The sequence below is a fragment of the Trichosurus vulpecula genome, chromosome 9 (genome assembly GCF_011100635.1).
Source record: "Trichosurus vulpecula isolate mTriVul1 chromosome 9, mTriVul1.pri, whole genome shotgun sequence".
In the NCBI taxonomy this organism is placed as follows: domain Eukaryota; kingdom Metazoa; phylum Chordata; class Mammalia; order Diprotodontia; family Phalangeridae; genus Trichosurus; species Trichosurus vulpecula.
In genome coordinates, this window is record NC_050581.1 from 147,756,623 (window position 1) to 147,782,883 (window position 26,261).

The following is a 26,261-nucleotide window of genomic DNA, read 5'->3' on the forward strand; positions in this document are numbered from 1 at the left end:
TTTGGGGGCAGAGAGGGAAAGGGGAGTTCCAGGGGAGCAAATGTCATTCTGCTACAAGGAAGAACTTTCTTGGTCGTATAACTTTTCATCTCTGGGCCATAGTTACTCGCCTTCTATAAAATGAAGGATGTTTGACTGCTGGATCGTCCCTATGGGTTCTTCCAGCTATAACATTCTACATTTATCCCTTCCACATTATGACTTTCCCCATTGTGGTTTCGATATATCCTGGGTCAGCATAAGAAATTAAATGGGAATTTGGGGGGAGTTTTGCAGAAGCCACAGATGATACACAAAAAAGCAAGAAAAAGTTTAGAAACTCAGAGATGCATAAAATATATGTATAGTGTTGGATGATGTCAACACATTTTATCTTTTAATATCGTAATAATTCAGACTTCTCTGATACAAAGGGAGGGCAGAATTTTATTTTACTAGGTCTAGTAAAGCGCCTTCCAATTCTGACATTCTATGTCCCATCTAGCTCTGATATCTATTTGAAAGACCCTCCCATGTCCATTCCAACTCTGATTCCCAATTTCTTGGTTCTCGTCCTACCTGCCTGATTGCTCCTTCTCAATCTCCTTGGCTGGATCTTCCTCCAGGTCATGACCAATAAACATGGGTGTCCCCTGAGGTTTTATCTTGGGCCCTTTTCTCTTTTCCCTCTACACTATCTTGCTTGGTGATATCAGTTCCCCTAAGTTCAATTATCATCTCTTTATAGATATCATTTTGAGATCTCACATATCCATATATCTAAGCTCTAATGTCTCTCCTGACCTCCAGACTCACATCATCAACTGTCTTTTGGACATCTCAAAATGGGTGTCTTGTAAGCATCCCAAACTCAACAGGTCCGAAACATAACTAATGATCTTGCCCTCAGACCCTCCCCCTCTTCCCAACTTCTTGTTACTTTCAATGGAACCACCATTCCCCCAGTCACCCAGGTTCACAACCTATGTGTCACTCTTAACTCTTGCATTCCCCCCACATATCTAGTCTGTTGCCAAATCTTGTTCCAACCTTGCATCTCTCCCATAGTCCCCTTCTCTCCATTCACAGGCAGCCACCAATCTAGTTCAGGCCCTCTACTTCTCCCCGTAATAGCCTCCAGGTCTCTGTCTCAACTTTCTCCCCACTAGAATTTGTTCTCCACTCAGATGCCAAAAAGATATTCCTGAAAAGCAGGTCTGGAGCTCTTACCACTCCCCCTCCACATTCATACCCCAACCAACTCAATAAACTCCAGGGGCTCTCTGTTCCCCTAGGATCAAATATAAAATTCTCTGGTATGTACAGCTCTTTTCAACCTGGCCCTTGCTTATCTTTGTAATGTTCTTGTCTTCATTCCCCTCCACACATTCCACAATCCAGTTATACTGTCCTACATAATGCTCCTCACACATGACCCTCCATCTCTAGACTCCTTGAAGTTTTATTGGCTGTCCCCCATGACTGGAATGCTTGCTCTCCTTAGCACTAACTCCATATCCTTTAAAATTTGAAGATGGTTGATGGGTTCCATATACATTCTACATGTCTCCCACTGCATCTGGAGCCATCTCCAGTCATCCTGAGCTATATCTCGCCTCTGAATCTAGATGGTTCTGGAGGAGAAAGTGAGGCTGGTCACTTTGCACAGCCCTCCCTCACTTAAATCCAATTCACTTGCAAGTCATGGCATCACCTCCCTGATATCATGATCCTCTTCGAGAACGAAGAACAAACAACAGTCTTTTCAGACAACTTCTGTTTTTTCCTCTTAATTTTCATCCTTTCCCAATTACTTCACATTTATTTTGTACGTTTTGTATGTATGTGTGTATGTGCGTGCATGTGTGTGTGTTGTATAAATTCTTTGAGGACTACACAAGGACCATTTCTGTCTTTTTACCCCACCATTGGGCACAGTGCCTGGAACATACACAATGCAGTTAATCAACCAGTAATTCCTACGATGATTTTTGATTGATTGCGCAGTGTGCCTTTCCCTTGGGGTATCAGTCTAATCTTCCCACCACTCTTCACTGTCCCCACCCTTTACTTTTAAATTGAATTATATAGTAACCTGTTCATCGGTATCTTTTGAGAGAGAGAGAGAGAGACAGAGACAGACAGACAGAGACAGAGACAGAGACAGAGAGATGTTTACAGGTCTTCCAGATAACTGAAGCCTGCCTAGCTATGTGAGCACCAAGTTTTGTCTTGTTTTGTTCTAAAATCTTAACCATTTTGATTGGAAATCTTTTTAAGATATGTCCAACACTTCCCTACCTTCATAAACAATGTACCTGAAACACGATCATTTAATCTCGTCATGATGATCTTGTTGACTGTTCAGTCGTAGCTCCAAATTGCTCTCCAGAATGGCTGGATCAGTTTGCCACTCCACCAACAATGTAACAGTGTTCCAATTTTCCCACATCCTCTCCAGCATTTATCATTTTCCTGTTTTGTCATGTTAGCCAATCTGACGGGAGAGATGTGGTACCTAAGGGTTGTTTTGATTTGCATTTCTCTAATCAATAGTGATTTAGGGTATTTTTTCCTATGATTATAGATATTTTTAATTTCTTCCTCTGAAAACTGCCTGTTCATATCCTTTGACCATTTCTCACTTGGGCTCTGGCTCATTTTTACAGATGAGGAAACTGAGTCAGTGAATGGGGGTAAGTGACTTGTCCAGGGTCACACAGATAGTAGGTACCTGAGGCTGGATTTGAACTCAGGAAGATGAGTCAGGAAGATGAAGGGCACCTTTAGAATGGAATTAAGAGTATGAGTGGTTTGGCCTTTGTGTACATGGACTCTGTGGCATCGGTTTTTGACTTTTTGTTTCTTCTTTGGTTTTGTGATTATGGTTCAGATAGGCGAGGTCACTAGACACAGGACTTCTAGATATATAAGGTGCTACAATACTTCGTTTGTAAGCCTAGTAGAAGGTATGGTCTGTTTCTTCACAACTCAGATGGATCAAACCCCTTTTGTTCAAGGTTCCATACTCAGGAAGGCCTATCTTGCTAAAGGCAAATCTCACCTGAAACCACGTGTTCTCTTCTTGCTGGATCCACAATGACTTCCAAAAGACATGACAGTAATAGCTTATGACTTAGAGCCCCTTCAGACAGATAGCAATGGGTTCCCTCAAAGATGACTCCCCATGTTCATCACTGGCTGCTTCTGCCACTTCTAAAGAAATGAGGGAGGGGTGGGATTCTCCTCTTTAGAGTATGACCTTGGGGGCTGCAGCTATACCCCATTAATTTTGGGAATTGTTTCTTCTTTGTTTTACAGTGTTCTAACCACTTTACTACAGGGCAAAGAACCTAGAGTGTAGAATCTATATAAATTGGCAGTTGCAGATCCATAGCAGAGTAACCAAGTCCCTTTTGGTCCAACATGACACACCATTCTGGCTTCTGCCCCAGGTCAATGAAGCCCCACCCCCCTCTCTCAGCCCCCTGGTCCTGGAGGAAGGTAGTAATGAGAATTCATAATTCTATGGCGCTTCAAAATTTGCAATGTGCTTTTCTTACAAGAGCTGTTAGGTTGTACAAATATGTAAACCATCATTTTATAGACGAGGAAACAAGACTCAAGGAAGCAGTGGGAATGACTGAACGGGAACAAAATGAGAGGAGCTCTGATTGATTGGATGAGCCTGGCCAAAGTGGTCTGGGGTCTCTCATGTGCCTTTTGCCTCTGTTTCCCCTTTTTGTGCTCCCTATAGGAAAGGAGGCTCCTGAGAAGTGATCTCTGAGATTGAGTCTGTCTGGCCGCATCTCCATTAGTAAGTGGCTGGGGGATCAAACAAAACGACAATGGAGATTTGGCCGGTGGTAGGTGAGAATACTCACACTGAAAACTTAACTCTCAACTCCTGAGAGCCAGTTTGAGCTTACTCCTCACACTCTCACTTTCCTCATAGTCATTCATAGTGCATAAAATGGCAGTGCTAGTTCAGAAATACCATCAGCAGGATGTCATTCCTGCTTGCCTGTAATAAACTGGTTGACTCCATCTCCGTGATGAGGCAGCACAGATATATGGCTGCTGAGAACAGTAGACGTGTTTCCTCCCTTCCTCCCCTTTTTTGGACTGCTTCTATTGCGCTGATGCTGGGGGCTGATGTTTTAAGGATGAAGATGGCTTAATTAGTTCTATTCCAGGTGCTACCCACCTTACCTAGAGGTCCTCTTAGGCTGCTGGGTACCTTAGGAGCACAGGCTGAAAGGCAGTTAAACTCCTCTCATTTTACAGTTTACTGAGGAAACAAAATCCATCCTTCATGAGTTGCCTCTTCTTCTCTACTTTATACCTCAAAACCCCTCTACATTGTCCCGATTCTCTCCTCTGCTCCAATCTCCGAGAAAGAGGAGGCCTTTCTCCTTGCCAGGGCCGAACAACTCATACTCTTAACCCCGTTCCCTCCTGTCTCTCCTGAGAGTTTGCTCCCTCGATTTACTTACTCGCAGTCTTTCATCTTCAAACTTTTCTTATCCGTTGGCTCCTTCCCTGCCACCTGCAAACACACCCTGGTCTCCCAACCTTAAAAACTTCCACTGGACTCTGCCATCCCCTTAAGTTACTTTCTTCTAAAGCTTCAGGGTCAGAATCCTATTAGGTTTATTTACACTCAGAGTCTCCAATTTCTCCCCTCTTATTCATTTATCAACCTCTTGCAATAACCCCAATACTCGACTGAAACTATTCTCTCAAGGTTACCAGAGATCTCTTACCTGCTAAGTCTAATAGTTTTTTCATGAGTCTATTTGACCTGTCTACAGTTTTTGACACTATTGATGACTCCCTCCTCCTGGACGTGATTTTCCTTTGGCTTGTGGGACGTTGATTTCTCTTGGCTATTTCCATTTCTGTCTGACCACTCTCAAACCTCCCTCTCCTACCAAGTATGGGCACCTGACCTGAGCTTTTGTCTTTTCTCTCTACACTCTCACCCATGGTGATGCCATAAGCTCCAGTGTGTTCAGTCTCCACCTCTATGTAGATGACTCCCAAATCTATATCTGCAAACCTTATCTCTCTCCTGAACTCAGGTGCTAACTTGTCTGCTGTATACCTCTGCCTCAATCTCTAGGCATCTCAAACTTGACACATACTAAAGCAGATCCAATCTGTTTTCTCCCCAATTCATCCCTCCTCCAAATTTCCTTGTTCATGTTTGGTGGCACTCTCATCCTTCTAGTTACCCAGGCTTACAAACCTGGTGCCATGCCAAATTCTTCCCTCTCCCCACCTCCCATAGTCAATCAGCTTTTAAATCTTGGCCATTCTATCTCTGCAACATCTCTTACAGACTTCCCTTTTTCCCCACTCACATAGGATTAACTTACTTTACCTCACTATCTCTCACTTAGACTAGTGCAATCACCTCCTGACTGGTGTCTCTGCTTCCTCCTCCAATCCATCCTCCACACAGCTGCCAAATTCATATTCCTAAGACACAGGCCTACCATGTCACCCCCTTGCCCCATTCAAAATCCTTCAGTGATTTCCTATTGGTTCTAGGATAAAAAAATAAACAATATTCAGCCTTGCATTTAAAGTCCTCCACAATCTGGCTCCTCACTACCTTTTCAGACTTATTTCTTATTCCTCCCCCCGCTCCTGCACAAACACACACCTTTTCAAGCTTTCTAAATTCCAGCCAAACTGGCCTATTAGTTATTTCTCCAAACTTGACCTACCATCTACTTTGCCCAGGCTGTTTCCCATAAGTAGGATGCATTCCCTTCCCACTTCTGCCTTTCAGAATCCCAAGCACCATCCCAGTGATTAGGGTTTTCCCCCTCATCAAATGATGGTGCATATAATTATCTGTGTACGTATCACATACCCCCAGGAGAATGTAAGGAAATTAAAGAGAGGGTGTTTTATTGTGTTTGAATCCATGCACGGCATACATTTAATAAATATTTCTTGTTATTGAATTACATTGGGAAACTAAGTTCTGATTAAGAAAGTCAGAGGAGATATTCAAACCCAAACCTTCTAACACTAAATCCATTACTCTTTCCGCTACACGCAGCCTCTCCTTCCAGAGAGGAGTATGCTTGGCCCTGAGCTCCCACCTCTCTTGGTCTCTGTCTCTCTGTTTCTGTGTCTGTCTCTCTGTTTCTCTCTGTCTCTCTCTCCCTCCCTCCCAGGGATCGAGAAATCAACCAGCTGAAGCTGCTGTCAACCACTCTGATGACCTCCATCGCTAAGGAAGAGGAGGTCTCTGCAGACTTGCAGCTCAAAGCCCGTGTCTTCTCTTTTGGCGAGTATAAGGGTGATTACCAGGTAAGTCTCTGCAAGATGGCCCAGGGAGCTCTGGTTTGTTCCAGCAAAGGCGTGGGATGATCAAAAGTCCCAGCATTAAAATACTGGAAAACCCATGCTTTGGAGGAATGGGTTGAAACTTTTTTACCCTCCCAAGAGCCTGTGGAGGAACAAAGAAATGCCTAGGGGAGCCACTGGCTAGTGAGGGGCATGGAGGAACGGGAGAGAGAAGAGGGAAATGGAGAAAGAGGGAGAGAGAGGGGGGAGACAGAATATAGGTCTACAGAGATGGAAAAAAGAGAATCTGAATTTGTGAAAAACAAAAGGCTGAATGTTGAGTTTTACATTCTTAAGGTAACCAAAGCCTGAGGTGACCTCGGTAATCTTGCTGACAGCTCTGGTCATAGAGGGTAATAATCCCTCTAGCCAAAACCCTTGAGTGTGGCTCTCTATTTTAGTCTTCTCTAACCCACCAGTTTCTTCAAAGATCTCCCCCCATGATTTACTTGAACCTGGCTTTTGAATCTATCTCACCCTTCTTTGTATCAGTGATCTTTCTGATAGATGACCTCATCCCCTATTGAGTTAAGTTCCTTTAAGGCATGGCTTTGTCTTTGTATCTTTGTATTCCCTTCAGGAACTTACTAAATGTGTCTTGAATGTTGAATATTTGCCTCATCGTAGCCACTATATACCCATTAATAGCTACTTGGTGAATGAATGATGAAGGGTCTCATCCTTCCCAAGGCTGCTGAGTTCCAAAGCCCATCTCTATCTTGGTATTATGAACACACGGTCACTTGTGCCTGAAACAGAGCTGAGCACACAGTGAACGGCCTTCTTGTGAATGCTTGTTGAATTTCATTTCACAAAGTGATTTGCCCCCTTTCTGCCTTCTGGATCCAAGCAGACCAAGTACAACTCCCTTCTCAATGACAGTCTTTCAAAAACGCTTGAAGAGAGTTATGTCTTAATGAGGTCTTCCCTAGGCAAAACATCTCCAGTTCTGATACGGCATCAGCTTCAGACCCATCATCATCCTCGGGACAATCTCCGGCTTGTCTATAATACCTTTCCTGGATGTGGTGCCCCAAACTCAATACCATTCCCTAAGGGTGGGATCCTCTCTTGTACTGTACATAATGTTTCTCTTAACAACTAAGATTGAGGTAACTCTTTTTTGGCTGCCATGTCATAAGTACTATTGACTCGTGCTGAGGTCATACTGCAGATACATGAGACATGATCCCTGGCCTCATAAAGCTTGAAATCCAATAGGAGAGATTAGACAAGTACACAAATGGTTATAGCATAAAGGCATGGGCTGGGATGGGTGGTGATAGGTGAAGGAGAGAAATGGGGATCCAAGCCTCTATAACTGCTGGAGAAGTCAGCTCAGAATATTGAGGATTGGGGGAAATTGCAGCAGGAGGGTGCCAGGAAGTGTGCGATTAAACCAGTCCCAGGGAGGACCAAGTCTGGATTTAGGTGAAAAGAGGGAGTCAGTGGTAAGCATAAGACAGGAGTCCAGCAGAACTTGGAATTCCGTTCAATACAACCAACATGTATTAAGCAACTACTACCTGTACAGGAGCTGATATCAGGGAGGAATCTGATGAAGAATCTACGTTCCCTAACCTTTCGCCCTATGGAGTTATACAGCCTCACCACTTTCCCCTTTGCCTTCTTGTTCCTCACCCATGTCTAGAACAAGATGTTGGCCAGCCTGAACAAAAAGGTGGTAGAAGTATACCACCGCTGTATTGGGGACTGTGAGTCCAGCCTGGGCACCCTGCAGATGCTCACTATAATTGAGCACCAGCTGGATGAACTCCTAGAGAATCTGGAGAGGGTCCCACCATGGAAGGTTGAACAAGTTGAGAAGGCCAAAGAGAAGGAGAGAAGGCTAAGGTGAGGTTTGACGTCATTGGCACAAACACCATGCCTTGAATCTTAAAAAAAAAATGCCACCATACTAACCCTTCACAGTCCTCATCTGGACAAAATTTGTCAATATTCCTTGTAGCACGTCTCCCTAAAATGGAGGATGTATTCTAACAAGGGCAGAGGACATGGGGAAAGTCATTTCCCTCATTCTGGATACTCTGCTTCTCTTAATCCAGCCTAAGAGGGCATTCACTATTTTTTATGGCACCCAACAGGCGATACCTTCATTATCTACCCTTGCCCCTTGGTGCAATGTGCCCCATGGGGTGGTGTGGCCCTCCAGCTCCAGGGCCTCTGCTCTCTGCTAGGTGACAGTAGATAATAGGGTGCTATCCCAAATGGTTCTGATCTTCATTTTGGTGTCCACCAAAGCATTAGTGCATTTGGGCAAATGTGAAGAAAAAACAGACTTGTCAAGGAGATGGCACCCACCAGATCCACTCTCTCTGCAGGCATCCTTTAATTCCTGAGACTGCGATTCCTTCAAAGTTCAGTTATGAGAGGCCTTTTCTGATCATGTTACCAGGTCTCCCTCCTTTCTTCTTAAAATGCCTTTGTATTATCTGTCTGTGTACATGTTGTGTCCTCCCATTAGAACGTAAGCTCCACGAGAGTAAGTTTTTAGGATGCTTTTGTGTCCCCAACAGCACCAAGCACAATGGCTCACACACAGCAGGCACTTTAAATGGACATTCAGTGACCTGAATCTCTCTCATGTAGCCCTCAGAACTTGGGGAGCCTGCCCCCAGCTCTGCCCTGGACAGGATTTGCTCACCTTGCTTGGTCTTGAAAGGAACAAAAATCTGTTTCCCAGCTTTGTTTTTAAAATAAAGATTCACCAAATGATTACGGAGGAAGCAATACAGTATGATGGAAAGGAGACACCCTTAACCTGGGGTCCATGAACTAGCTTTTTAAAACCTTTTGAAAACTGTATTTCACTATTGTTTCTTATGTAATCTTAAATATTTTGTTATGTGTCTGAGAAAGGGCCCATGACACAAAATTAGGTCAAGAACTCCTGGTGCAATGGACAGAGGCCTGGTCTTGGGGGTCAAAAGACCTGGGTAAAAGTCTTACACTTAACATGTACTTGCCTTTGGAGCAGAGGGGGTGGGGAAAGGGGAGGAGGTGTCACTTGAGCTCTCAAAAGCCTCACCCAGGTTATAGCCTTAAGATTCAGATGCCCATGTGCCTACTGGAGGCTTCCTACAAGGCAATCATATGACGGCCCATTCTCCCGAAGGGGAAAGTAATAACAGCTTGGTACATACCTTAGAAGACAAAGGTCTGAGGCTTTAACATGGTGCCATCCACTGGTTTAATCCTTTTTCCTAGTTCAGCTCTCCTGCACCGCTGTCCCTTGGAGTGGGTCACTAGGGGTGAAGAATCTCTCAGCTTCTAATGATCACTTGATGGGTCAAAGACCCATCTTCCAGATCCCAGGGGGAGGGAAATTCACCATTTTTGGTGGGGGCGGGGGAGGGAGCAGACCTGTGATCCAGGTTTTATAGCAAACATCAGGTGAGGAGGGTCCCAGCACCCATGGGGATTGGTGTTTGCATGACCTTGGGACTGGTGGTGGTGATGGCTCAGGGAGGACCTCACGCCACAGCAGACCATTCCTTTATCTATTATGTCCTGTGACCACCTCCCTAGACTTCAAATATACCAGAGCCAGCCCCGTACAGTACCCTAGTGAGGCACTTATTTCAATAAAATGGTGGGATCAGGTACTGGTTGACATGGGGAAGTCTGGTCAAGACCCATCCAATCATACCATGCAGGTTATGCCTGAGTCATGGGCAGGAAGTGATAGATGCCAACACACTCAGGATGCTGTCTCAATTTAAGCTATTGTATAAGGCTTGACATTATCATAGGGTAACAAGATGGGCATTGAACAATGAGTGGCTCATGGTTAGCAGGGGGTTCAGGGTGATGCCAAAGGAGCACAAACATGACTTGGCTAAGGTCAAATGGAAACATGGCTCTGTCTCTAGAGCTGTATCTGGGAGAAAGTAGGATTCGGCAAGATGGCTGCACCAAGGTAGCCCAACACTGGTTGAGTGGGCATTTGCACAGGCTGGCTGTCGCAGCACGCCTCTCATTATTGTCCTTTTTATTGGGCAGGCTGAGGGAAGAGAAAGTAAAACTCCTCAAAGATTTGCAGGAGGAGCGGCTCCAGAGAGCCCTGGCCAGGGCCCAAGCGACTATCAAGAAAAAGGTACGGAGGAGAGTGTGGGCAGCATTGGGCCAGTTCCAGCTGTTTGGATGGAAGGTCACACTTGAAGGGGAGGGAGAGGCGGGCTGGAGAGGGGGAGGAAAGACAGACAGACAAGACAGAGCATTTCAGAAGACTCCAAGAACAGGCTTCAGCTCTGTTCTTGGCCTTCATCTTTTCAGAGGTAAAATCATAAATATCTTTCCTCCACTTCTTGGCTGGGATGCCCTAGGGGCAAACGCCTTAGGTTCCATGACTCTTTAGAATCCTATGGGGCAATGGGACCTCCAGGCCCACTGTCAAATCCGGATACATGGGATAGCTTCACAGGCTCCAATCCCCTGCTCTTTCGAGGGGCCTCTGGGCCTCCTGACATTGTCCAGTCCATTAAGGCCCCTGCAGAGGAGACAAGCTCTACGGAGCCTGCAAATCCAGAAATCATCATTTGAAGGGGTCTGAGAACATCCTAGCTTAACCTGAGTCCCAATATGGGAATGCCCTCCGCAGCATTTCTGATAGATCTAACCTCTGCTTGAATATCCTCGGGGACTGGGAGATCCCAGTTACAAGGTGCCTCATTAACACCATCAGCTCCAACTGTCTGAACTCTCTTTGCTCTGAGCTGGCACCTGCCTAGGTAACCCCCCCTCATTTACTCCCTTGTCTATGTTCCACTTCTCCCAATCACCCTTCAGCTATGTGAAGGTCCCTCTCCCACCACAAACCTCTGAAACCCCCTATTCTGTAAATGAGCACCAAACAAAAAGGTCTATGCCCTGCATGGTGAACCACCTAGTGACCTGTAAGGAAAAGATGGCACCTGGTGCTCCCAACACCAGTTTTTTTTTTTCCCAGAAGGCACTTCACACAATTATAGACATCTCATTTTCCTGAAAACAGAGGTGCCGAGGATGACCAATGCCCTTTACAACACAACCAACAGGCAGATTGGACTATTAATTGTGCCTGTCTCTTGAGCGCTTCAAAAAGAATTTTTCTACAGTCTAAGAGGCTGCCCGGGACCCTATTTTGAGCAGTTAAGTAGGTCGTGGGATAGTCTCATCTCCAGCTAGCCAAGCCAGTGCCTGAAACATCTACTTGGGCTCTTTACAGTGTGGTGAATGGCATCTGGAAATGGCAGTCGCCTCTGGGCCACCAGCTGGGTGCTCCTACTAAGCCCTACCTCATTTTTTCTCTGCAGACGGGCAGAAAGCTCATGTATCGCTCAGAGCCAGGGGCCAGGAAGTCCAGGGTTGAGGAGGCTGACCGCATGTACGACAAGGAGAAAGAAGAGCTCCTCTTCTTCTTCACTTAGCTCACACACGCACTCGCGCACACACACCCCACCGCGGAGTTGGCGGAACACTTGTAAGAGATGTAAACAATCGAAGCAAACAGACCGTACTGGTTTACTTGTATGATTTAGAGTCGCTCTGACGCCCTTCCCAGTGTCCCTGGACACATGTTCTTTCTGTGCTTGTATTTAAACTAAAATAAAAGTCCATGCTCCTTTTGGTTGTGCAAGGAGGCCCCTTTAAAGCAGCTGAGATTCTGTTATAAAGTCTGGGGGTCCTTTCTTCCTCCTCTGTAATAAAATCACCTTTTCCTACGAGTTCGTAAAAGCAGTGGGGAGAGAAGAGAAATGATGCCTTAAGCTGCACTAGTCAAGGAGGAAAGGCACTAGAGGAAGAGTCAGGGAATGGGAAAGTTATTCCCAATTCTGGGCAGATACATTTTCAACCCCCAAGAGTCACATTGGTTCCTTGTACTAAGTCACGTAAGAGTGCAAGTGCAAGACCATTAAAAAAAAAGCTTTATTAATTCATCTGCACTAGGGGTCACGTCCATTGCCAGCAATGAACCTCAAAGCCAAGAAAAATCTGACCATTAGTCAGTACGTGTCCCGTGTTCGCGACACACACAATCCTGTAAGCCACAGCCACAAGCCTCCCCAGAGGGTGGGAGGGAGGCCGGGTCGTGGAGGGAAGGGATCAGAACATTCTCCGGCCACACCAGCGTCGCCAACTGCCAGGGAGGCAGCATGCAATTCCACGAGGAGAGGAGTGCCCGTAAGGAGGAGGTGTCTGTGAGGGCACAGCCCCGCTGGAATGGGCTCAGAGCAGGGTTTGGGGAGCGTGGACAGCAGGGCAGATGAGGAGTCGCAGTGGTTTACTGGAACTGCTCCAAAGAGCACAAGTCTAAAAATTCAAGAAATGCAGAAGTAGGAGTAATCTGTATTCCTTTTAGGTCTGAGAAACAAAACAGCATCTTTACACAAGCATAGACTTCCAAAGGCACAAGAAAAAAAAGCATTTCTGAACGACCCTGTGTAAATTCCATAACTGTAAATAACAAATAAATATGTGCAAGGTTAGAAACTCATGTCCTCTTGTATGACACAGCTTCCTTTGTAAAAAATCCTATTTATACATATTATACAAAGCACATCTTTAGACCTCACAACAGGAAAGGTATACAAAACATATTATTATTAAGCCCTATACATAATTTTATAGGCATTCAGGACACACTTTAGGAACCATTGCCAAATGACCAACAAATGTAAATACTTAAAATGCAAAATTTAATTTTTTAAAAGGTAAACTCTACGGCCCAAATTTTATGTGGGGTATGAAACCAGGATGGCCAGAAGCCCATGCCCACATGCACTCCACAGTGCTGCTTTTTCCTCTTGTTCCAAAAAGGCTGCTGTGTCCTGAAGGGAAGACCCCATTTCCTCACACACCAGAGATGGGGTGTGGTGGAGTGGCCAGTGAGAGCCCATGTCGGAATCTCACCTCTGGCCCCCCGAGACACAGGCGGCTCTGAGATGAGATGGGGCCAGGGCCTACACCAGTGGAGAGAACACCCACACACAGAAATCCCAGGTCCCTGGTGCCATGACACCAGGCTCTGCTCTTCGAGGCTGCCACACAGAGTGCTGGACTTGGAATCAGGAAGACGTAGGTTCAAATGCTGCTGCAACATCCTCTGGGCCTCAGTTCCCTCCTCTGTAAATAAGGGGGTTGGCCCAGACGGCCTCTCAGGTCACTCCCAGTTCTAACCCTACACAGTCCAAGTACTTGGAACACAGCTGTCCCAAGGGCATCCAGAAAGGAGGAGAGCCAGCCAAGTTGTCCAACAGCAAGCTCTCAATGGAGGACCGGGGATTGTGTCTCCTATCTGTCAGAGGACAAGCCCCTACAGCCTACAGCTCATGAGGCCGGCTTTGGGCATGCCCTCTCTCCAGTCCAAGATGAGCCTCTAGGTATCTTCTTCCCTTCTAGTGTAGGCACCCAGACACGGGTCAGTCAGTCTCCCATTTACCGACTGAGCTAAATCTTTGCCTCTTCTTAAAAGCTGTCATTTTTTAAATGCAACAAATGATCTGTGATCAAGTTTGACAACGGAAAGGCAGATTCACAAACTGAAGTGGTGCACGTTACTGGGTCAAAGTGCTGGCTTTATCATAGCCCTTCTATTTTTCAAGGCAGCTTCATACGACCCAACCCAAGGGACCCTTTGCTAACAGTCCAAGCAGAAGGCAAACAACATCTATTGATACATCCAAGAGTCCTTTGAAGAAACTCTGTGTGGAACCATAAAACCAGATGCATTCGCTCCAATTTTTTTCACGTTTTCTTTAAAAATTAAATTAAATTAAGCTCTGGAAACATCTTTTCCATTTTCCATAGCATGATTGCACTCTTTGCATCCCTCCCCAACCCTAAGGAATATTAATAGTCTCATTCTAGGTCCTGTAAGTTTATTGTGCTTCCTGTGAACTGTGAGTTATCAGAACCGGCATCGTCCTCAGTCGAAGCGTGTGGCTCCTATGAAACCAGAACAGAGAGTAAGTGGCAGAATTAGAAGTACTGGGAGTTCCTAGAGAATGTTAACTCTATGTGTGACCTTGGGCAACTGCCCTGTGTTCCCCCCTCTAAAAAAAAAAAAAAAGAGAACATTAACTCTAATGGAACAGGAAGGCCTGGACATCCCTCCCGAGGCAGCTGCGTCATACTTCACCACTCTTGGGCCTCAGAGCTGACCTAGCTTGGCATTTCTTTTGTTCTTACTACTAACAAGATGCAACAGATAACTAATCCAAAGGTAGCAAGAAACTGAAATGGGAATTTTGGAGTTAAAGAACTACTTGGATTTTTTTAAATGTGAAAAATGATCATTGGTTAGAAACTGAGTGAAGCTGTACTTCAGGTGATTAATGTTTCTAAGTTGTTGATCGCTTATTTACATAAACATGATCCATCCAGAATTTTCTGTTCCCAGTCCAGCTGATGACTTGGGCAAATGAATCTCTGTTTCCTTTCTGTTAAGAATGGTCATCACTGGTCAATTCAGCTTTCTACATTTAGAGTGAGACTGTGAAAACTACAGTGAAGAGCAATCATACTGCCATTTGTAAAAAATATATATGTTGATAAATTTTAAAAGTCTTTGTATTTATACTATAAGAAACAGAACTCTTTATTTTCTCTACTGGAATGTATCAGTGATTGTACAAAGGACCTAGGAAAACAGGCAAGATCCTTTCATCTTTTGAAAAATCATCAAAGCCTCCTTGCTATCAGACTAATTTTAATTAAAAGCTAATGAGGGACACTGGTAGTCAATCAGTTCTCTTTCAATCTGATTTGGCAATAAGAGAAAAGTCCTAAAACATCATACCTGAAGTATATGTACTGGCAAATCCACAGTAAGTTGAGAATGTGATGTGGAAGACTGAGAGCTGAGCTGAAACGGTGAGTCTCCATCACCAGGGGGATCATCCTGAGGACAAAGCAATTAGAGAAATTCTTTCAAACTTCATGTGCATTTCATCCATTTTAACAATTTCCTTTCCATCTTTTCATATGCGATTGTTTTTATCGCTACCCAACAGTAAGTCACTTCATAGATGACTGCCAACTGTGCCCTGTCCTCATGGCTGTGCCCTTGCTCCAGGTGGCCTTCGCAGCAGAGGACACAAACACTACCGAGTCAGCTGCTCGGCCGGGTTTCTGGTTTGTCCAACCCGAGAAGAGTCTGTTGGGTCTCCAACATCCCAGTATTCCTCTCTGGAATGCACACAGTCCTCATCTCTACTTCCCAGAATACATGTTTCCTTCAAGGTTCACTCAGGGACCACTTCTTCCAGGAAGCCTTCCCTGACTCCTCTCACCCAGCTGTTCATACCTACCCCCCCTCCCTACCAAGTTATCCTGTAATGACTTATGCACAAGCATGCTGGGCTCCCCATAATAGAATGCTCTTAAAAGGCAGTGGCCATTTCTCTGCTTGGCATCCCTGGCACCCAGAAAAGTGACTTCAACCCTGAGTGCTCCAAAGTCTGGTGAGCTACACCGCGAGGGAAGATAGTCCAAGGTAAGAGATTCTTCTGCCGGCTCTACGCTCTGATAAATCGGGAACAATTGATACTGTGCTATCGACAATATAAAAATGAGCTATCTGGGAAGACTGAAGACCCGTGCCCAACACAGTGACCATTCAGATTCCAGGAGATCCATGATGACGTAAATATGCAACAGACACACAGCTCTGGACGTGGACAGCATCAGTTTGTTTTGCTTGACAATATTTACTCATAACAAGGGTTTTGTTTTCATTTATCTTTTCAGTTGGAATGACAGAGAAAAAACAAATATCTTACAACTGGAAAACATAAAACTTAGTTTAAAACTTGACTTGATTCCTATACTAACTTCTTCCTGACTTAGCTCTACTAATCTGCTTTAAAATTCTTTGCATGAGCCCTTGATTGGCACTGCCCTCCCCCTCCCCACATTCACCTCACCATGACTCCCACACTCCTTTATTCTGATGCTCTGGTGATCTAGGCAGCATTCTTTTTACCAACATAGACCGTGTCCTCTTCGTACCTTAACACTCTATGCATACCTTGTCCATTTTCCTCAATCTAAGGGAGAACCAGAGGAATCCCTTTTTCTTTTAGGACCTGGGGGGCACCAATACACCTCAATTCTTGGTGTCCCTACTTGTCTCATCCTCATTAGACTTGTTTTTGTCTTGCAGACAAGTCATCACTGATAACATGCTTCAGGCTGCTTGACTCCATCATCTATCTTTCCACTGTCCTTTGGGTTATCTGTAATTTTAATTCTTCTGAAATCAGCATTCCATGACTCAAAGAGCACCATCCCTGGAGTCAGGAGGACCTGAGGTCAAATCCAACCTCAGACACTTGACACTTATTAGCTGTGTGACCCTGGGCAAGTCACTTAACCCCAACTGCCTCCCCACCTAAAAAAAAGAAGTGGAGGGCTGCCTCTAGTTGATCAAACCCCACCAATGATAATCTTGTCACTAAAAAGAAAGAAGTAGCAGTGACAGGAACTTCTGTTCTAAACTCTGATTCCAACCAGGAAGAAAGAAATGGTCGCTATCGTGGAAACTATAAGAATTTAAAGGGATGAGGGGGACAGAGACTACTCTGGCATGGACCCTGGGCAGGTCACTTAATCCGCATGCATCGATTTTCTCCTGGGTAAAATGAAGACGGCGACAGCACTGGACTCAAAGAGCTGTTTGAAGGCCAGATGAGACACCACCTGTAAGCACTCAGCACAGGGCTGGCACAGAGCAGGCATGACATGAAGTCGAGGCTTATGAGTGGGGGAGGGGAGCATGGGGGATGACAGATGACAGGAAGAAGGCTCACTACAGAGAGAATGTTCCCTGGGCTGGAATGGACAAAGCAAAAATAATTAACAGGAAGCTGAAACTGAAAATACGTGAGAAGACATGACTTCAACCTCCACCTGCCCTACATGAGCAAATCATCAGGCCCAGCGAACCTTCACACTCACAGAATCTCTGAAGTGAAAGGAACTTCACAGGCCAATCAATCCACTGAGAGCTTACTATGTGCCAAGCACTGTGCCAGGCACTGGGAATTCCAAGACAAAAAATAATCCTTACTTTTAATAGCTTACATTCTATCAGGGACGTTACATTCCACTCCAACCTGGACAAGATTTCTCTCTACAAGGTACCTGGTAATTGGTCATCCATCCTTTACCTGAAGACCTCAAATGAGGGGGAACTAACTATACTGTTCAGAAAATAATTGTGAACAACCAAGTCATTCTGAGGATTATAAATACTCAGACTTTCCAAAGAGTAGACCCAAAGAGTAGTCATTACTAGCTCAATAACAACTTGGAGAAAAATCTAGTGGAGCATCCCAGGTATATGTGCTTGACCTTGCTCAACATTTTTATTAATAACGTGAATAAAGCCAGAAATAGCTAACATATTAGATAGCAATCAGGATCCCAAAAAATGTTAACAGGCTGAAGTGACTCAGATGAGGCATAATAAGGACAGACATATTTCTAATCATTTGCCTAAGTACAGCAAGGGAAAGTTTTGGTCCGATAACAATCCCTGTCAAAAAGATCTAGGTGAGCATACTGGCCAAGATGACAAAGGATCCTAGTCAATGCTGGACGAGCGCATTACTACGGAGCTGGCGGAACTCTGAGCTGCTGTGGCCATTCTGGAAAGCAAACTGGAATCCGGCTAAATCTGTGGCTAAAATGTTTGACTCTGATCTCAGAGATCTCAAAAACAGGAAAGACACACATGCACACATGCACATACACACACATGCATGCACCCATGCACACAAACATACGCCATAGTCACAGCAACACCTTTTTGTGGGAAGCAAAGGACTGAAAACGAAGTAACTGCCCATCAGTCGGGGAATGACCAAAATCTATCACTGTTACTGTTATTACTGAATAGTAAGACATGACTAGGAAGAATTCAGAGAAGTATGAGAAGACTTAAATGAATTAATATGGAGAGGAATTAGGCGAAATCAAGAAAACCACAGCAGACTCTAAGAATCAAAGCGCCCAGGACAAGGGAATAATAAATGCTGGCTGAGTTGCCTCTGGTGCAGTGCATGTCAATCACTGACTAAAGGCAGAACAAGTATCGTCAGTCTCCGCTTTCAAATCCTCTACTGGACTACCTGATACTATCTCATTTCTCTACTCAAAACGTTCAGAAATATAATAGAGAATTAGACACTTTTGAGGAGGCAACAGAAAGATGCAGCACATTGTCACTATGCTCCTAGAGATGGTGCAAAACGAAGGTGAGTAAGTCTGGGAAGAGGACGACTCGATGCAGTGACAAGTGATCAGAATGTCCATGCTCATTCACAGAATGTAAGAGGTTTTGGAAGGAGTCTCTCACTTTGGACAGAGCCTCTTGGAGAATTTCCAGGACATGGGCAACAGGTGAACAGAATGAAGTGGCATGAATGGGCTGGAATCTGCCCTGGTGAAGCAAGTACCAGAGAGATATCTAGAAGCAGAAAACAGGGCATTTTATGCAATGCTGGTGCTTATTTACTAATTCTTGATATGACCTAAGTTTGACCTAAACTTCAGATCCCTAACAAAGGTCTAGGGCTTGTATTTCTCTCAATCGTACACTCTTACCTGCAACAACTGAATCTGAACAAACTGAGCTCCAGTGGCCGGGTCTCGTACTGTTAAGCCTCCATTCGGCACTACAATATTCCCACATAATCGACTGCTATGACTTGTGGAGAAATGAGTGGGACTCACTTTACCACCTTTTAGTTTCCTTTGAGTAGATCCTGATGACCCTGAAACAAAGTAGATAAACCAGCAAATTTAGTATGCTTGCATAGCCTCTTCCTAAATCAGTTCACTTCCTTCACATAGTGAGAAGAGAACCTGCAGGATACCTTTTCCTAGACTTTAAAATCTCCCCAGAAGTCAGTCCAGGTGCCTGAGGAGAAACCTCCAAACACCAGGACATCACAGTTAACTTGATGTTTTACTAACCCGAACAAAACTGAATGTTTCCTGCCATCTTTAGTCCTTGAATACACTCAGTGATTTCATCAGTGTAGATGCTCACTGCACAAAGGATGCGCTAAATCTGTGAGTTTCTGTGGCCAAAGCTCCTCCCCTGGCGGCCAGCTTCTGAGGAGGATATTCTCTGAACCTCTCCAGCCTCCCTGGATCTATACTCAAGAACCTTTCCTGCCCAGACTATGCCTGAGGCTGTGCTGATCACAGCCTTCAAGAACCCACAGTCCTACCAGGTCCTCCCAGGCTTTCAAGCGGTACTAGCATGGGAATTTATGCTACTATAATATGTGCATAAAATTGACGAGGCTAAAGACTGCTAAAATGCAGAGTTACCAGGCCAACTGAGCATTTGTTTTCTCATTCACTGTTTCAAATATTTATCAGAAGAGAAAATGGAAAACGATTAACGTCATACACCCACACTGTTGGCAGCAAATTGTCTTACTAATAAGCTCAACATGGCCAACTTGTAAAGAAAAAAGTCATTGTATGAGGAAAACTCAATCTTTTGGCCACTTATTTTTGGCAGAGGTAGTCCAAGTCTCTGAGATTTCACTTTGTATGGGTAACATCCAGTATGGAAATTCCTTCCACCAATTAAGTCTGACAACCTATTGGCAATCTACAGTTTTACAGAGTTGCTGGAGGCACTGAGGTATGAAATTACTTGGCTGGAGAACCACTTAGCTAGTACACGTCAGAGGTGGGACTGGAACCCGCATCTTCCTGACTCTGAGCCAGCCCTCTATACTGTAGCATGAGGCCTCCCACATTTACTGTCACTTAAGAAACACAAAAGTAGAAAGAACTGAACTTAAAAGCATAATTCATATGAAGTGAACTAGATCTTCAGTTATGCCGCTGGTAAGGAAAGGAGACAGAACTTTCTATGCATCCTTGGGATTGTCACCCAGTCTCTAGGGGCCTCAGGTCCCTCCAAATAAAATGAGAAAAGTAGGTTCTATGACCTATGAGGTCCTTTCCAGCTCTAAATTCCATGACAAAGACTTCATTAAGCAATGCTGCTCACCTGACAGGGGATGGAGTGCAGAATGGGATGTGATCAATGTGGGAATTGGTTCTGCTTGATTATGCATATTTGTCACAAAGATTTTGCTTTTCTATTTTCCCTCCAACTGGAAGGGGAGGATGGGAGAAAGAGAAAATGGATTTAGTGGGAAAAAAAATTTAATTTAAAATAAGTTTTTAAGTGCACAATGCTAAGTGCATGTTGTTTTTGAAAACCACCAGTAGATGGCATTATTAGAATGTTTCAGGGGGTTAGATCAGATGAGTGGCCAGGATGGGTTTTGCTAGGGCCAAAATGGCTAAAAGCAGACCTGAAACCAGGCTCCTGAACCTTTATGGCTGGGGATAAATCAGAATGGTCCTAACCTCTTCAAGACTAAATATGTATAAATAATATATGCCAAAGGAGCCAAATTCAGGCCAGACGGTTGCCTCCTTCCTTAGGATTATTCTCCATGGTTAGGGATAAACCCAACCATCTTTCACTTCAATATACTGTACTAACCCATCATATGCACATTTCGCTTATGACCATTACACCTATACATGCCGCCCTACGAGTAATGCCCCCGACCTCCTCCAGCGGCCTTGCTGGACACAGGACTTTGGGTTCTTAGGGTTTTCTGTGTCCTTGGTCTCTAATGCATCTGAAAACACAAAAACATTAGCTTCTCACCTAGCCCTGATGTTTAGGTGTGCTTGGACCCCTGGTCATAGCCTCGGAGAGAGCAGTTTGCCTTGTGGATAAGAACAACCTCCTGTGACCAACCACAGCCTCATCTGGACCCTTTGTAATTAGGCTGGGAAATGCTCAACCCCAAGGATTGGAAAGTCTTTCCCATACTGTAAACTCTTGCTTTGCTCTTCATCCTTCCCACTGTGGCCACTGGTTTTGGAGAGAGTTATGTACGTTCTATCCAAATAAGTAAGTAATGTGCTTTTAATTCATAAAAAATGGTGAATGCCTAAATGAAGACTGAAAAAGCATCGAACTAATGACTGAAAGACAAGAACTACAAACTTGTGCTTATTAACAACATGTTTCAAGTAAGGACCCTCAAGAGTCCTGCAGAAGCTGCATAGCCTTCTAATAAGAAGAAATGCAAATTCAAAGCCAGTTGTTTAAGGGATTTTTAAAAGGCTAACTGACGACATGTGATTTTTGCCTTTCACGTTGACTTTAGAACCTAACACTCCTGTAAAACGAGACTCCGTTGCACTCTCTTCCCTGGAGGATACAATCTAAGATATGTTCATGGAACAGCAAGCCAGCTTTGGCCAGGATGCAGAGAGAAGAGAGTGAGTGTACAGTAGTGGTGGTGGTGATGGTGACCACAGTACTGGCTCTAGCAGTAACAGAAGCAGCAAGAGCAGCAGCATTGGTGGGTCTAACTGTGGCTGGAGTGGAGTCCAGGGGAATCCTCAGGAGGGAGACAGTGAGTAATCGAGTCCTCAGAGCACTGATGGGGTGGTGGAGGGAGAAGAGGAGAAAAGACTTGGGAGGAAGGGGGAATGTGCACACTCCCTCGGAGGCAGAACACAGAGCAGGAGGCTACGTGTTACTCAACACTCAAGTGACTCCTTGTGACTTTTAAAGTACTGTCCTTCATGGAAGGGCACTTTTTTTCCCCTCTGGACCTCAGCTTCCGTATCTGTAAAACAGGGATATGAATTTAATTTGCACAAGTGTCTATAAAGTGCCTATGTGTGCAAAGCACAACACAGACAGAAATGAAAAAGTGGCATTGTGTGCCACAGGGCTCACCATCCACTGGAGCAGCTATAAGAGGACTGCATGGCAAGAACCAGATTGAGGAGAGGGCTGAGCTGGGGCTCTCAGGCCCCTCTAAAGTAGGAAGGGCTAGGACCTCCATGCTCAGCTCTACAACAGAGTTCTTCCCCCAGATGTCGGCCTGCCACCAGCATGGCCTCCCTGGGCGAGTGAGCTGAATTAGATGAAAACAAGCCATGGGATGGCAATGAGTATGTATTTCATCCCTGAAATCAGTGAAGATCTGATGTCTGCAGTGCCACTGGTTTGCCTCAACAGCAGGGCCCTCCCCCTCAGTCTACACAGTGCTGTGGCAAGGGTTGGCTCTTATGAAGGCGTAACTCAGCTGCTGAACGGCATGCAGGGGCTGAAGGACAGCGCTCCCACTACAGAAGGATTCATCGCCAAGTCCTGAGTTCAACAGCAATATCAACTGGTGGGATTCATCCTCAACTTTTCAGGGAAGTGATGTACACTTAAGCTAAACTCTCCAACAGGCTCAAAGACCCTTTGTGGATTTTGCAAAAAAAAAAAAAAATAGGCATAATTAATTAGGACTAGGATAGTCAACCAAATAGATCCAAAAACAGCCAGTAAGTTCTCTCAGGGCAAAGACCATGCAAAGTCTCGTCTCTCATCGCCTAGCTCAGGACTGGCCCACCTGGTGACTGCCTCCTGTCACAGAGTGGTGTCTCAGCATGAGCGGAGCTTCCCCAACTGTTGGTCTGGGGGTGGAGGGGTCCCTGTTCCCCAGCACTAGGCCTCTTGTTTCCAGCTAAACTGATGGCTCCTCCCATGGCACCAAGGACTCTAACCTTAACAACCAGTCTACCAGGCCCAAGAGAGGAGGAAATGGTCTCTCTGCTGCTGCCTAGAGCCCAGGAAACCACCACCATCCCAACAAAAATAAAGCACACCTCAGGGAATTCTTCAAACCCGAACTACTCTTGAACATTTTTTAAAACTACTACGCTAGATCCAACCTAACTCACCAAATGTTCTCTGAACTGTACCCATTCAGACATGAGTACTCGAGAGCAGGCCTGGTCTCTTTCCTCTCTGAATACCTGATGCCTCAGAGTGTTTTACGCATAGTGAGTGCCTCCAAAGTGTCTTTTCCATTGATTCCCCTGAGCCAAGTCCTAATTCTACTTGGTCCCCTGCCCCAAATCTTTCTCCTTCATCCTACCAACAGGGGCTTGGGCTCCACTTCCTGTGCACACTGAGTATGGATGTTGCTCAAAGCCTCTCCTCTGTATATACAGGTCTGAGGGGCCCCCTCTCCCCACAAAAGTTCTTTTTACAATGTTTTAGCCACATGCAATATTGTGGAGAAGCAGGAACAGAAGAACACTATTATAACCACACTCTGCTTTAAAAAATGAATTCCAAAATTACAGAACAGAATCATCAGAGATTTATCTGTGTCTCAGGAAAATGTTTCCTCCTACCAAAGGATTAATGAGCTTTGCTAGTGATGTAGGGGACATGATTTACCCGGAAAATAAACCTACACTGAACTCTGAAGATGTTAAGTATTTTGCAGATTTTGAAAAAGACATTCTACCATAATACAGGATTTGGACAGATATCACAAACAGATCTAACTCTTTTAGAAGCCATTTTACTCCAAACAGATCACTGCCAAATGACCCGCCATCCACTGAGAGGAGACTTTGGTCTACTAAATCCCCCTGGACCTCTCAGAGGCCAGGGCAGGGGGCCACGCCCTTCTCACCTGTGCTGCTTCCCGGCCCTTTCTCTTTTTTTTTCTTGACTAGCTGAATGGCTCGATAATCAGTTCTTGCTGAGCCCCCACTTTCCTGAGACCAAAGAAAAGTTTGTGAGTCACTCGATCTAAACAACAAAGGAATGAAAAAAAAAGCAAGGGTGGCAAAGCATAAGTTCCAGAACTTACTTGTTACTCAAATAAAGTTAAACACGCCCAACTTTTTATAGAAATAATGCCAGGACTCCCAATTAAAGCCCCGAATCTCGCATTAGCTCACAAGGAACCCAAATTCCACATCCAACCGTATCTGTGTGTAAATGAGGTCACAGAGCACCTCAGTCAGCCAGCTGGGTCACAGAAAGAGGGGTCCACACACACGTGGATTTTACCCCCTTTAAAAGGGGTGATCATTTCATTTAATCACAGGGATTGAACCTTTGATTTTATGGTTAAAGGGAACTCCCAGGCTGGGAAACTCCCTCTTCCCAAAGCACAAACTGTATAACTGAAGTGGCCAAGACCGGTCCAGAGTCCTGACAAGGCAAGCTATGGCCAACCTACGACTCCAGGCCTTTGTGGGCTCATGGGTGGAATGGAAGTCTAAACTACAGCTCACACCTGTGTGTCTGCTTAAAGAATGAATACTGAAGACATTTAAAGTCTTCCTCCAAGACCAGACTGGGTTGAAGGTTAAAAAGAGCCCTGGGTCATGAAGCCAGGTTGGAATGTCTGCCCCAACTCAAATGGCTTGTGGGTTCTACGGCTTTTTGTGGTTTTTCCATCTGTCTTTTTGTTGTTGGCTGTTCCCCAGTTCCCCAAGGCCCACTACTCCTTCTTTGCTGACTCTAATTCATCCACTGTGATTGAGGAACCCAAATGACAAAGTCTGTCCAGAAATGTGCTTAAAATACAAATCACCAGGAGGGCAAGGGGCAGAGGAGAGCCTAACTGTGTGGTGCTTGGCACAGAGCCTGGCACATGGCAAATGCTGAAGAAAGGTTGGCGGTTATTATTCTTGTTACATGCTACCTGCTGGTCTTTTTAAAATGAATCTCCTAGTCCTCAGCCTTGCTCTCAACAGGTGAAGCTGCCAGACTTTAAGATAAGGGAGGCTCACTACACTGCTGTGTTAACTAAATGATGAGACAAACAACTGAACATTTCTCATTCCACTTCTCCACTCTCTTCATTAGACAATATGGTTTAAACCTGGAAGCGATCTTAGGCACCATCTAGCCCAACCCTTCATTTGAGAGGAGAAAACAATGAGATCCAGAAAGCAGGGTCACACAGGTACTGAGCAGCAGAGCTGAGACTGAAACCCAGGTACTGTGGCCAGTCTAGCCCTGGGCAGAAGTCGGGAGGCAAAGTGAGTCTGGGTAGCGTAAATGGGAGGCTCAGTATGCTCAACTCCCCAGGAGTTAAGGAGGCTTGGAGGGGTGCAGTGGGAAGGAAGGAGGAGATGAGGATCCAACCTGAAGTAGCAGGACTTTCTGTCAAGGCTGGCACATTCTTCAGCCCTAAGAAACACCCACAGTGAATTGCTCAGGACCTCAGTTTCCCTCCCCGGCCACTTAGAGGAGAGCTGGGTACAGATCTTAGGGCAGGTAGGTCTGTTTCCAAGGTGGGAGGCAGACTCAGCATGACTATCAGACTCTCAATCTATAACTGCCAAAGTGAACAAGAGCAGTATACCCTTCTCAATTCTGATTGTTAGGATGCTGAATGCCTCCAAAAAGATTTTTGTTTTAATAATCTATCTGGAATAAACCAAGTCTTAAGGTTAAATATTTCTAAAACTTTTCATGAATACTCAAAAGCACACAAACAATATTATGTGTTCCTTCATGTTCTCTCATTATATTTCTTCATTTCCAATTTGCTTAAATTAGTAATCTGACTTTTTAAAACTATTCATACCACAGTGGTTTCCTCCCTGCCTCAGGTTCTTAAACCCTTTAAGGGAGGCTTAACCTGGTGCCAGGGAACTTGTTTTATCTTGAATATATAAACTAATAGATTTGGTTTCTTTAATAAAGTCATCTATTTTGTTTTACACATTTTGACAAGAAAGGGGTCCCTGGTCTCTGCCAGACTGCTGTTACCCAAAGCGTCCATGACACAAACAAGGTGAGACCCCTGCCTTAAGGACTTTTTAGAAAGATAGAATTCATCAAGTACAAAATAAGTATTTGTGGAGGTGAAATTGAGAAAAGCACATGAACTATCTTCTCCCATTACTGAAAATTGCAGTTTTCATTAGTAAGGAAAGAAAAAACAGGAAGAAGTCAGAGGTAGGAAAGGACTTTGAAGAGGTGGCCTGGCCCAGCTCTCTCACTTCACAGATGGAGAATCTGAGACTCAAGCTAACGG

At 44.8% G+C, this 26,261-nt stretch overlaps 2 protein-coding genes across 2 annotated transcripts in view; one reads left to right on the forward strand and one right to left on the reverse strand.

Annotated features, from left to right (window-relative positions):
* Positions 1–11,998, forward strand: part of CFAP100 (cilia and flagella associated protein 100) — a 44,513-nt gene extending 32,515 nt beyond the window's left edge. The window contains exons 13-16 of the mRNA XM_036737771.1: positions 6,174–6,309; positions 7,997–8,199; positions 10,369–10,462; positions 11,661–11,998. Of these exons, the coding sequence (XP_036593666.1) occupies positions 6,174–6,309; positions 7,997–8,199; positions 10,369–10,462; positions 11,661–11,774 (547 nt within the window). The 3' untranslated portion in view covers positions 11,775–11,998. The remainder of the gene's footprint in view (positions 1–6,173; positions 6,310–7,996; positions 8,200–10,368; positions 10,463–11,660) is intronic.
* Positions 11,999–12,254: 256 nt separating this feature from the next.
* The window catches only part of ZXDC (ZXD family zinc finger C), a 28,493-nt gene continuing 14,486 nt past the window's right edge, over positions 12,255–26,261 (reverse strand). The window contains exons 9-12 of the mRNA XM_036739652.1: positions 23,895–23,979; positions 18,955–19,124; positions 15,146–15,247; positions 12,255–14,292 (exon numbers count right to left, since the gene is read on the reverse strand). Of these exons, the coding sequence (XP_036595547.1) occupies positions 14,206–14,292; positions 15,146–15,247; positions 18,955–19,124; positions 23,895–23,979 (444 nt within the window). The 3' untranslated portion in view covers positions 12,255–14,205. The remainder of the gene's footprint in view (positions 14,293–15,145; positions 15,248–18,954; positions 19,125–23,894; positions 23,980–26,261) is intronic.